The 12,532-nt window shown below is 48.5% G+C and overlaps 1 protein-coding gene and 1 long non-coding RNA gene across 3 annotated transcripts in view; one reads left to right on the forward strand and one right to left on the reverse strand.

Annotated features, from left to right (window-relative positions):
* Nucleotides 1-1,403, reverse strand: part of TUBGCP4 (tubulin gamma complex component 4) — a 38,741-nt gene extending 37,338 nt beyond the window's left edge. Inside the window, exons 1-2 of one of the 2 annotated variants that reach the window (XM_074966740.1) lie at nt 1,224-1,403; nt 999-1,127 (exon numbers count right to left, since the gene is read on the reverse strand). In XM_074966740.1, the coding sequence (XP_074822841.1) occupies nt 999-1,127; nt 1,224-1,301 (207 nt within the window). In that variant the 5' untranslated portion in view covers nt 1,302-1,403. The remainder of the gene's footprint in view (nt 1-998; nt 1,128-1,223) is intronic. The other variant, XM_074966738.1, reaches the window with a different exon arrangement.
* LOC141995474 (uncharacterized) lies at nt 1,106-12,329 on the forward strand. Its single transcript, XR_012641326.1, has 3 exons — nt 1,106-1,147; nt 11,335-11,489; nt 12,272-12,329. It is a non-coding gene; the product is annotated as an uncharacterized LOC141995474 (long non-coding RNA).
* The last annotated feature ends 203 nt before the right edge of the window (nt 12,330-12,532 follow it).

The following is a 12,532-nucleotide window of genomic DNA, read 5'->3' on the forward strand; positions in this document are numbered from 1 at the left end:
AGGTAAACACCACTGGGACTCCCCACCTCGCCCCCCGGCAGGTTCCTCTGGCTCCTAGGGTGGGGGGGCTCTGCGTGCTGCCGGTGCCTGCAAGCCCTGCTCCGCAGCTCCCATTGGCGCTTTTCTCAGCCAACGGGAGCCACGGAGCTCGCACTTGTGGCGGGAGCAGCACGTGGTGAGTCTGGAGACCTCCCTCGCCACTCTCACCCTAGGAGTCAGAGATCTCCCAGCAGGGCTGGTGAGTGCAGCCAGGGAAGGGGGCAGGTTGTGATGGTGAGTGTCTGGGAGATGTGGGTGTCGGGGGGTGTTGGGCTGTGAGGGTGTGGAGGGCGCTGGGCAGTGAGGGAGGTTTGTGTGTTTTGGGGTGCTAGGCATTGGGGGCCTATTGGGGGGTGCTGGGCAGTGCGGGAGATCTGTGTGTGTCAGGGCACTGGGGGTCTGTGTGGGGCATTGTGTAGTTGTGGTGGGGCTGTGGGGAAGGGCACTGGGAGGGAGGGAGGGAGGGGAAATCTGTGTGTATTGGGAAACTAGCAAGTCAGGGGTTCTGTGTGGGGTGCTGGGCAGCTGTGGTGGGGCCACGGGCAGGGGGGTGCTGGGCGGGGTGCGTGTGCACAGCACCGTGCACGTGTGGTGGAAGGGTTGTAGGGGGGCTCTGGGCATAGTGGATCCAGGGGCGCTGGGCAGGGGAGCTGTGTGGCGCAGGGCGGCCCACCCCCAACAGGAAGGGGCAGGCTGGTAGCACAGGGCCAGGTGGCCAGCGTGCTCTGGCTCGGGTCGTGTCTGTCTCTTCCCCCCGCCCACTGTGCCCCGGTAGTTCACACTCGCGATCTGGTCACCCTCGCACACCCAGACCGGTGTGAGGAGGCGGGGGCCGCTCCCCCCCAGCGCAGGGAGCTGCGTCCGGACTCCACCGAGGGCTCAGGGGATGGAGAAGGAGCGCGGCCTTCCCCGGGGGTCCCGGAGAGGAAGGGGGAACTCAGCCCCCCGGCCGCTCCCACCTGCTGTTGCACGTGGCCCGGGGACTGCTCGATGAACTCGGTGAAGCGAATGTAGTCGGAGCCGAGGCGGCAGAGCCGGTTCAGGACGCTGCTCTCGCTGGGGTGCAGGAACGGCAGCTCCTGGGACACCTGCGGGGAAGCGAAGCCGGGTGAGCGCAGTGCCCGAGCGAGCGAGCGGGCGGGCGGGCGGGCCGGGGGGGTGGGGCGGGGCCGGGCCGGTGGTACCTGGAGGCCGCTCCTCTTGCTCCAGGTGAACGCGGCCCCGGGGTACCCGCTCAGCGCCAAGAGCAGCTCGTGAATCATCCTGGGAGCTGGGACCGGCGGCCGACGCCTTCCACGCGCCCAGCGAGCTCCGCAAAGCCCCCTGGGAAGCGTAGTCCCGCTCCTCTCCAGATCGAAGGGGAAGGCTGCTCCCGCAAAGCCCCCTGGGAAGCGTAGTCCCGCTCGTCTCCCAGATCGAAGGGGAAAGCTGCTCCCGCAAAGCCCCCTGGGAAGCGTAGTCCCGCTCCTCTCCCAGATCGAAGGGGAAGGCTGCTCCCGCAAAGCCCCCTGGGAAGCGTAGTCCCGCTCCTCTCCCAGATCGAAGGGGAAGGCTGCTCCCGCAAAGGCCACTGGGAAGCGTAGTCCCGCTCCTCTCCCAGATCGAAGGGGAAGGCCCTCCCGCAAAGCCCCCTGGGAAGCGTAGTCCCGCTCCTCTCCCAGATCGAAGGGGAAGTCTGCTCCCGCAAAGCCCCCTGGGAAATGTAGTTCCCGACCGAGGCTCGTGGGAGGCAGCCGCTCAGCTCACGCTCGCCTTTCGAAGGACCCCGGCCTGTGGGCGATCTCCACAGTGACAGAGCCTGTGTGGGGACTGTCCTGACCGCCTCCATGGCCCCGCGCCGGCGAGAGGATCCCGCTGGGGGAAAGGGCTGTTTTTTACTCCGCGTGGGAAGCGATTTGCTGGAACTCCAGAGAAATCTGCCCTTCCTGCAGCCAGGAAGCTGCAGCTCCCGAGGAGAACCAGTGTGGCCAACTCCTGAGATTTTGTCACAAGTCTTGTCATATTTGGGGCGGTTCTTAAAGCCCCAGCTGCTGGCATTGAAGATTGTGTGAGTATCTCAGCTTTCATTTAAGAAAAACATTCTAGCCCTCGTGGTTGCAAGAAAAGCTTCAAAATGTGAAGCAGGTGCCCCCAGCAGCACGGAAACCAGAAGGCAAATAAAACACACACCAAATTTATTATTTTTAAAAAATCGTTGTTTTTAAAATCTCATCATTTTGGGGGGGTTGACTCAAGAGCTTTGAATGGCTGGGTTTGATCATGGAATCACAGAATCATAGAATATCAGGGTTGGAAGGGACCTCAGGAGGTTGTTGCCGGCACCCAGTGCCGAGAGGCTAAACAACAGCTGGGGTTGGTTTGCTACCCGGTGTGCTACACCCAATAATCACAACAGGGTGGAGACGCAGAAAAGTTTATTTGCAGCTGCAAAAAGGTCCAGGGAGAATAGAATCTCAAATCCTGCACCCAGAGCAGGAAGTTACACAGGCTTTTTTTTTTTCCAGCATACTTATCCAATAGCAAGCTGCCCTAAGTATCCATATAGCCAGCCAATCCAGTTCCCAGCTAGTTCCCTTGTTCTCTGTATCATTTGTTAAACCATACATAAAACTGCTTTATTCAGCATTGTTCTTCCATATCTGCCCTGTTTGGCCTTGCTTAGTTTCAGGCAGTCTGACTCTGCAACATATTGTTGCAGATCCTCAGCATAACTGCTGTGAGTGCCTCCAGGCGGGGGGGGCCAAGGACACCTGGGCCTAGTGCGAGGGGGCTTCATCGACACTCATGGTCTTCCATCCCCTCGAGTTACCTAGTGGCCATGCCCCAGTGTCCCCAACAAGGTCATCTAGTCCAACCCCTTGCTCAAAGCAGGACCAATCCCCAACTAAATCATCCCAGACAGGGCTTTGTCAAGCCTGACCTTAAAAACTTCTAAGGAAGGAGATTCCACCACCTCCCTAGGTAACACAGTCCAGTGTTTCACCACCCTCCTAGTGAAAAAGTCTTTCCTAATATCCAACCTAAACCTCCCCCACTGCAACTTGAGACCATTACTCCTTGTTCTGTCATCTGCTACCACTGAGAACAGTCTAGATCCATCCTCTTTGGAACCCCCTTTCAGGTAGTTGAATGCAGCTATCAAATCCCCCCTCATTCTTCTCTTCCGCAGACTAAACAATCCCAGTTCCCTCAGCCTCTCCTCATAAGTCATGTGATCCAGTCCCCTAATCATTTTTGTTGCCCTCCGCTGGACGCTTTCCAATTTTTCCACATCCTTCTTGTAGTGTGGGGCCCAAAACTGGACACAGTACTCCAGATGAGGCCTCACCAATGTCGCATAGAGGGGAATGATCACGTCCCTCGATCTGCTGGCAATGCCCCTACTTCTACATCCCAAAATGCCATTGGCCTTCTTGGCAACAAGGGCACACTGTTGACTCATATCCAGCTTCTCATCCACTGTAACCCCTAGGTCCTTTTCTGCAGAACTGCTGCCTAGCCACTCGGTCCCTAGTCTGTAGGGGTGCATGGGATTCTTCTGTCCTAAGTGCAGGACTCTGCACTTGTCCTTGTTGAACCTCATCAGATTTCTTTTGGCCCAGTCCTCTAATTTGTCTAGGGCCCTCTGTATCCAATCCCTACCCTCCAGCGTATCTACCTCTTCTCCCAGTTTAGTGTCATCTGCAAACTTGCTGAGGGTGCAATCCACACCGTTCTCCAAATCATTAATGAAGATATTAAACAAAACCGGCCCGAGGACCTTGGGGCACTCCACTTGATATCGGCTGCCAACTAGACATGGAGCCATTGATCACTACCCATTGAGCCCAACAATCTAGCCAACTTTCTATCCACCTTATAGTCCATTCCTCCAGCCCATACTTCTTTAACTTGCTGGCAAGAATACTGTGGGAGACCGTGTCAAAAGCTTTGCTAAAGTCAAGGAACAACACGTCCACTGCTTTCCCCTCATCCACAGAGCCAGTTATCTCGTCATAGAAGGCAATTAGATTAGTCAGGCATGACTTGCCCTTGGTGAATCCATGCTGACTGTTCCTGATCACTTTCCTCTCCTCTAAGTGCTTCAGAATTGATTCCTTGAGGACCTGCTCCATGATTTTTCCAGGGATTGATGATACTGGGAAACTCCTGAGAAGATTGTAACAGCCAAAAAAAGGCTTGGGGGAAAGAACCCCTTCCCAACACCTGTAACTGCAAATGTTGTGCCATCTGTGAGTATCAGACTTTGGAGATTCCTCATTGCCTGTAAGCATTGGGCTGGTGAGATTCCACACTGTCCGTGAGTGTTGGGGATCCTACACCCCAAATCAGTACTCCCTATGGTGTATCATGCAGTGAGAATCCTCCCCCCTGAACCCCCAGCCTATTGAGTCCGTGGAGATTTACACTGAGTGTATCAGAAAGTGGTTCCCACCAGGCATTACAGGCAGTGGGAATCACCTTGTGTGTCAAGCAACTGTTGTGTTCTTTCTGCTGGGTCATGCTGGTACTTGAGCAAAAGGGTAAAGTGTACTTCTTTAGTACAAATAATTTGTATTTTACAACACCATTTCATCCTGATTAATCTGGAATCACTTCTTAATCAATGTATACCATATATCAAGCAACCTTTAGACGCAACAGTATACAACATGCTCCATCGCAGTCGGGGTTGGAATAAGTAATGTCATTTGGTGCTAAGACAAGTGCTTTACAAAAGTCTAAGTATATACCAATAGGGTTACCTCTATCAACCAAACTTGTACTCTCATTAAAAAATTAAATCAAGTTTTTTGGACAAGACCTATTTTTCATAAAATCATTTTGATTTGCATTAATCATTTTCCTATACTTTGATTATTTATTGATTGAATCCAGTATCAGCTTTTCCATTATTTTGCCTGGGATTGATGATGGGCTGACCAGCCTTTAATTGCCCTTTTCATCCTGTTTCTCCTTTTGAATATTGGCACAATAATTTGTACTCTTGCACTCTTATTTCAAAGTGTATTAAAAATTAACACAAATGGATCAGATATCTCCTCAACCATCTCTTTTAGGACTCCTGGATGAAAATTATCCAGGCCTGTGGATTTAAAGATATTTATCCATACTAGATGCTCTTTAACATCCTCCTTAGTTACAAATGAAAAGTACTTCATCATACTCATGTGATATGAATACATCATCCGGCTTTTTCCAAATACAGAACAGAAATAATTATGGAACACTTCTGCCTTTTCTGCATCATTATTGACAAGTTTACCATTTTCATCTAACAATGGACCTTATGCCATTATTCAGATTTTCTTTATCCCTGTCATACTTTAAAAAAATCTTTGGTTGTCCTTAGCCCTGCCAGCCATGAACTTTTCCCTGTTGTCTTTACCTTCCTTCAATTTTTTGCACTTCATTACTTATAATTTATACTGATTACTATCTGTTTCACCTCTTTTCCATTTGTTATATATAAGGGGTTTTTTTCATTTCTAATTGCTGCCTTCACTTCCCCTCTTAATCAGGAAGGGCTTTTAACTAAATTGTCCTCTGTTGTGATTGTGGAATTGTAGCTCTTTGGCTATCTAGTAAATTCTTCTTAAACAACCCCCAGTGTTCCTTTAAATTTTTCTGTCTTAAATTTTTCCTTCCAATCAATTTTGTGTATAATTTTCCTCAGTTTGGGGGGCAGTTAGTCCTTTTGAAGCATCAAGTATATTCATTACTGGTTGGAACTGTCCTCTCCTTGCCCATAATTTAATATAATCGGCTCATGATCACGGTCCCCAGGCAACCACCAACTTCCAGTCCATTAATTCATCTTTATCCATCATACTGAGGTCTAAAATAGATACCCCATATTGGATGCAATACCTATTGTGTCAGAGAATTATAATCAATAATTTTTAGAAACTTCAGTGTTGTTTTACCACTGGCTCCATGAGCCTTCCAGAATATGTCTCCCAGATTAAAATCTCCCATCATAATACAGTTTTTCTTTCCACACATTACATACAGGTACATAAAGAATAACTCATCCAATTCTCTTATTTGATTTGGTGATTTGTAAGGCTACGATTTTGTCATGGATATTTTTAGTAAAAATCAGGGACAGGTCATGGGCAACAAACAAAAAATCACAGAAGCCATGACCTGTCTCTGACTTTTACTAAAAACATCCCTGACAAAATGGGGAGAGAGGAGGGTCCCTCACCTTGCAGTGGCTGGGAGCTGCAGGGACCCCATTGACCAATAGCTGGGCGGGGTCCCCCCACTGCCCTGTGGGACTGGGAGCTGTGGGGGGTTTTGGGGAGCTGCAGGGGGCCCCCTGCCATCGCTGAGCAGCTCTGGGGTCCCTCTGCTGCTGCTGGCTGGGAGCTGCAGGGGGCTCTCCCTCGCCTGCGGCCACTGAGCAGCTCTGGGTTCCTCCGGCGGCGGCAGCTGAGAGCTGCTGGGGGGCCCAACCTGCTCGCAGCGACTGAGCCGCTGTAGTGGGGACCCCTGCCAGTGGCAGTGGCTGGGCAGCTCAGGGGTCACTGCCAACGGCGGTAGCTGGTCAGTTGCGGGAGGTCCCACGGAGGCTGGGCTGCTGTGGAGTCCCCCTTCGCCAGCAGCAGCTGATCAGCTGCGGGGCCCCCATTGTCACAGAAGTCGCTGGAAGTCACAAATTCCGTGACTTCTGCAACCTCCGTGACATAATCTTAGCCTTAGTGATCTGTAACTGACTACCACCAGTGCCTCTCCTGGGTTTTGTTAGCTACTACACTGATCCATAGATTCATAGATTATAAAGCCAGAAGGGACCACTGTGATCATCTAAACTGATCTCCTGTATAACACAGGACATAGGATTTCCCTGAATTAAGTCCTGTTTGAACTACAGAATATCTTCGAGAAAAGCATCCAATTTTGATTTAAAAATGTACTGTGATGAAAAATCCATCACAATTCTTGGTAAATTGTTCCCATGGTTAATCACCCTCACTGTTAAAAATGTGTGCCTTAATTCTAGTGTTGTTGACCTATGGAAGAGCTCTGTGTAGCTTGAAAGTAGTCTCTTTCACCAGAAGTTAGTCCAATAAAATATATTACCTCATCCACCTTGACTCTGCCTTATTTCTAGTCTTTATTTTTCTAGGTTCAACCTCCAGCCACTGGGTCTTCTTATACCTTTCTCTGCTAGACTGAAGAGCACTTTATTATCAAATTTCTGTTCCTCATGTAGGTATTTACAGACTCTTGTCAAGTTACCCATTAACCTTTTCTTTGTTAAACTAAATAGATTGATTCCCTTGACTCTTTCACTATAGAGGTATTTTCCAGTCCTTTCATCATTCTTGTGGCCTTTCTCTGAATCCTCTCCAATTTATCAATACCCTTCTTATAGAAACATAGACTAACAGGGTTGGAAGGGACCTCAGGAGGTCATCTAGTCCAACCCCCTGCTCAAAGCAGGACCAATCCCCAATTAAATCATCCCAGCTAGGGCTTTGTCAAGCCTGACCTTAAAAACCTCTAAGGAAGGAGATTCCACCACCTCCCTAGGTAATGCATTCCAGTGCTTCATCACCCTCCTAGTGAAAAACTTTTTCCTAATATCCAACCTAAACATCCCCCACTGCAACTTGAGACCATTGCTCCTTGTTCTGTCATCTGCTACCACTGAGAACAGTCTAGCTCCATCCTCTTTGGAACCCCCTTTCAAGTAATTGAAAGCAGCTATCAAATTCCCCCTCATTCTTCTCTTCTGCAGACTAAATATTCCCAGTTCCCTCAGCTTCTCCTCATAAGTCATGTGCTCCAGCCCCCTAATCATTTTTGTTGCCCTCTGCTGGACGCTTTCCAATTTTTCCACATCCTTCTTGTAGTGTGGGGCCCAAAACTGGACACAGTACTCCAGGTGAGGCCTCACCAATGCCGAATACAGGGGAATGATCATGTCCCTCAATCTGCTGGCAATGCTCCTACTTATACAGCCCAAAATGTCTTTAGCCTTCTTGGCAACAGGGGCACACTGTTGACTCATATCCAGCTTCTTGTCCAGTGTAACCCCTAGGTCTTTTGCTGCAGAACGGCTGCCTAGCCTTATGGTGTGTACACCAGAACTGGACATACTATTCCAGTAGCAGTTACACCAGTGCCAAATACAAAGGTAATATAACTTCTTTTCTCCTTCTTGATATTCCCATATATATACCCAAGGATCACATTAGCCCTTTTGGCTACAGCATCACATTGCGAGATCATGTTCAACTGATTATGTATCATGACCCCCAAAGTTCTTTTAAGTCACAGCTTGCCAGATTAGAGTCCCCCATCCTGTAAGAATAGCTTACATTCTGATGTATGACTTTACATTTGGCCATATTAAAACACACATTGTTTGCTTGCGCCCAGCTTACCAAGACATCGAGATCACTCTGTATCGGTGCCCTGTCCTCTTCATTATTTACCACTCCCAATATCTATCACCGGCAAATTTTATCAGTAATGATTTTCTGTTTTCTTCCAGGTCACTGATAAAAATGTTAAATAGCTTAGGGCCAAGAACCATTCCCCATAGGAGTCCACTAGAAACACACATGCACAAGTTCATAGATTCATAGGTTCAAAGGCCAGAAGGGACCATTGTGATCACATAACTCCAAAATAATACCTAGAGCACAGCTTTTTAAAAAAAATCCAATCTTGATTTAACAATTGTCAGAGATGGAGAATCTACCATGACCCTTGGTAAATTGTTCGAATGCTTAATTACTCTCACCATTAAAAATGTATGCCTTAATTCCAATCTGATGAATAGGGCCCTAGCATGGCACATCATTGTTACATAAAAGCTCTCTCTCTCACACACACACACAATCAATTTTAGACATATTTCTGGAGTCATCACTAGTATTCCATCAGGCTACATACATCAGGGAAGCAAAACATATGTCTTTACGCTGACAAACTTCCAATGAAGTTGTAATTTTGCCTGAGTAAGGATTGGGGGATTGGGCCTTGGCACTTGCTGTTCATCACTGACATAGATGTCATATTACAATGTTGGATCAGTACTATGTGGAGTTTTATGCCCCTACCAAGTTCATATGTGTGTTCACCTAGTTTATGAATATAGGGCTTTATCCTGCACCGTTGAAATCAATGGAAGACTCTCCCTTGATTACAGTGGATTGCTCTCCATAACTTGTGGACCCAAAGGTGGGATTTAATTATAACCTGAATTTAAATATCATCTAAATTATAATGATTGTACTGTAAATCAAGATAGCTTCAGCCCTAAAGAGGCTGATGGATTAATGGTTGATCTAAGGCCATCTTGTCAAGTGAGAAGATACATCTTTGCTCTAGAAATCTCAAGTATAAATATGAGTGACCCACAAGCAGAAACAAACACACAATAGCATTCTTCAGTAAAACGCGTATGGTATTCTCAGTCATCGCTGATCCCAGATGCAATGCATGTCAGGAAGAAGACTTCTGATAGCAGAGGGTTCTTTAGTTTGGCAGACAAAGGCATAACAAGATCAAATGGTTGAAAACTGAAACTAGAGAAATTCAGACTAGAAATAAGGCACAAACTTTTAAGAGTGAGGATAATTAACCATTGGAACAATTTACCTAGGAACGGGATGGATTCTCAGTCACTTGAAGCATTTATATCAGATTGGATGCTCCTCTAAAAGATATGCTTCAGTTCTACCAGAAGTTATGGGCTTGATGTGGGAAGGACTTGGTGAAATTCTACTCTCGATGTTATGCAAGAGGTCAGGCTAGATTGTCATAATGTTCTCTTCTAGCTTTAAAATCTGTGAATTTATATTCAGTTTCACTTCATATGCTTCCAGTTTCAAATTTTCTCTTTTGAAATCTTTTTTCCATTTCAGTACACACAACTTACTCAAACAAACCAACCAAGCCTATATTAAAAGAATGTTATTGAAGTTGCAAAGTCAAGCACTCCAAAGTTAGGAAATGCCAGAATTAAAGTTACCTGTGGAACCCTAATTCTGCACCGTTGTATATAAGCTTAATACATTTTAACAGCACCCCTGCCAAGTTTCAGGTTCTTGCTGAAAATAATGGAGGCACTACAGTTCTTCCAAAAATTGTAAGAAAAAATTATAATAGAAAGTGCTAAGCAATGTAAATATAGAATTTGTTGTTGCCCCCCTGTTATAACTGGTATGCTTAGTTGTAAATGCTGTGCTGCCATCCTATTAAGTGACATGATTACATTGACAGGTTTCAGAGTAGCAGCCGTGTTAGTCTGTATTCGCAAAAAGAAAAGGAGTACTTGTGACACCTTAGAGACTAACTAATGCTCAAATAAATTGGTTAGTCTCTAAGGTCCCACTAGTACTCCTTTTCTTTTTATGATTACATTGAGTTAATTCTGTTAAATATTTGGACTCATCTATGAAAAAAAATCTTCATTTCCAATTAAATTATTATGTTTTGATCTTTAATAAGTGTTGTGAAGCCTTACCTCTATGGTCTTCACTCCTAATCTGAGGACAAATACAGAGGGAGAAGAAATATTTTACAAAGGAGATAAGTATTTTAGGTGGAGAGATTATTAGCTAAGCAGAAAAAACACAACAACAAAGACAAAGCAGTGCCTGTCAAGCACAGTTCAGCAGGATTTGGTTTCTTTTGTTATCTTAGCTCCTGGAGGGGTTGAGATTTACAAGCATTTCAGCAGAAAAAAATTTCAGGTGGCGCCTCTGGGGCAATTGCACAGCTTCCCAATTCGGGCGGCTTTTCTGACAGCGCATAGCTCCCCCACATCGCACTGCAGCAGAGTAGAAAGGCAAGAAAGTTTCTTTAGTGACTCAGGTTTGGGGTTGGTGAAAATGCCCCTTTTCTCTCTTTGGCCTCAGCATAATTCACCCTCCCCAATATCTGTCTTTGTTATCTAGATATTTAGAACTCATCATATGTGGACGCCAGAACCTTTCTCCCCCATGGTTTGACTCTTGTGCTGAAGGGCCCCGCTGTGGGGATGAGAAGTGCGTTCAGTGGCCATTCCCCAAGACCTGCTTTCGGTAATAGGAAGTGAGCTAATTCCCTGTAAGAAAGTGGAGAGAGCAGCAGAGCTGCACTCAGGATAGGAACCGCCCTAGGAGTGCCGGCTTCCCTGAGTCTGGAAGGAGGGTCGCGGGAAGCTCTGAGAAGCGCTCAAGGGAGCACAGGCTGGCCTGCCCGGGGCTACAGAATAGCTTGTCTGAGGAGCCTTACCACTGGCACTTGTCCCAGTTTCTTGCCCCAGGGTGGAATCCACTTTTTCTGCAGCTTCTCCAGAGCCTCCTGCAAAGCCCCGAGCTGCAAAGCACAAGAGGGTTCTGGTGGGTTCGGAGCAGGCAGCTGACTTGTGAGGACCCCATCGACTCCTTCCCACCGGGTGCTGCCGGCCGCAGCCCCTCCTGCCTCCTGCCAAGCTGGTGTTGGTATGTCGGTCAGCCCTGCCCGCCCCCTCGGGCTGGCACTCACGAGCTCCTTCTCGCTGGATGGAGGGAGCTCATGGGCCTAAAAGCTCCGGAGCGCCCTGGTCTCCAGCCCCCAGGCGGCAGCCAGCAGCCGGCGGCGAGCAGCAGCCACCTGGGGCTGTCCAGGGTGCTGCAGCTGCGTCCAAGCTCGGGTTGTGCCGGCTCGGCTCCGAGACTCCTCTCCGACTCCTCCCCGCAGTGGCGCCCCCGCGGGCGCTGTCCTGAGAACCGCCGGAGAGCGCGGAGGGCAGCGGCACGAGCCGCTCCTAGGCCCGCGGGCCTGGGCACCCCGCACTGGATGCAAGGCAAAGGAAACTCGGGTCGCCCCCCGTCCTGCTATCACCCTCTGCAGGGTGCCAGGGTCCACGGGCTGGGGTCAGTGCGTTCACGCATTGGGCAGGAGGGGGAAGCGCGATCGCTGCCTGGCTTTTAGAGCCGGGGCGGCCTGACAGCCCATTGGATCAATAATAGGGCTACTGCTGCTGCTTTCCACCCAGTAAGTGTCAGTCGCTGTGGGAGAAGCTCTGACTCTGCTACAGGGCTCGTACAATCCCGGGTAAAATGCTGAGCCGCTTACAGTCAATGGGAGTTTTGTCACTGCCTTCAATATGGCTAGGATTTCACTGGGGGTGGGAGGAGGACGGGACACACAGCAGATGAGACCAACGCAGCCCAGACAAATCTGCCTTATTTTCATATTGAGCTCAAATTAACTTCAGATTTTTTATTTTCATTTTCTAAAGGACATTCAGGGGGTCAGAAACTGACCTGTACAAGCCGCAACAGCCCCTCCCATCAGAGAGAAGGACCCCTCAGGCACCTGTTGGGTTACAGAGAGATCAACATAGTTAATCTATGCAGGGCAGGATCCTACAAGCCGTGCAGATTACTCCACAGGTAACACTGGTTTCTTATTCTCCAGTTATTCATCAGCATAGCAGGCAAAGCTGATAATAGGTGAAATTCACCCCTGTGCTGCGGGCCACCACCAAGGCCTAGGCACT

This window comes from Natator depressus, chromosome 10 (assembly GCF_965152275.1).
Source record: "Natator depressus isolate rNatDep1 chromosome 10, rNatDep2.hap1, whole genome shotgun sequence".
Classification (NCBI taxonomy): domain Eukaryota; kingdom Metazoa; phylum Chordata; order Testudines; family Cheloniidae; genus Natator; species Natator depressus.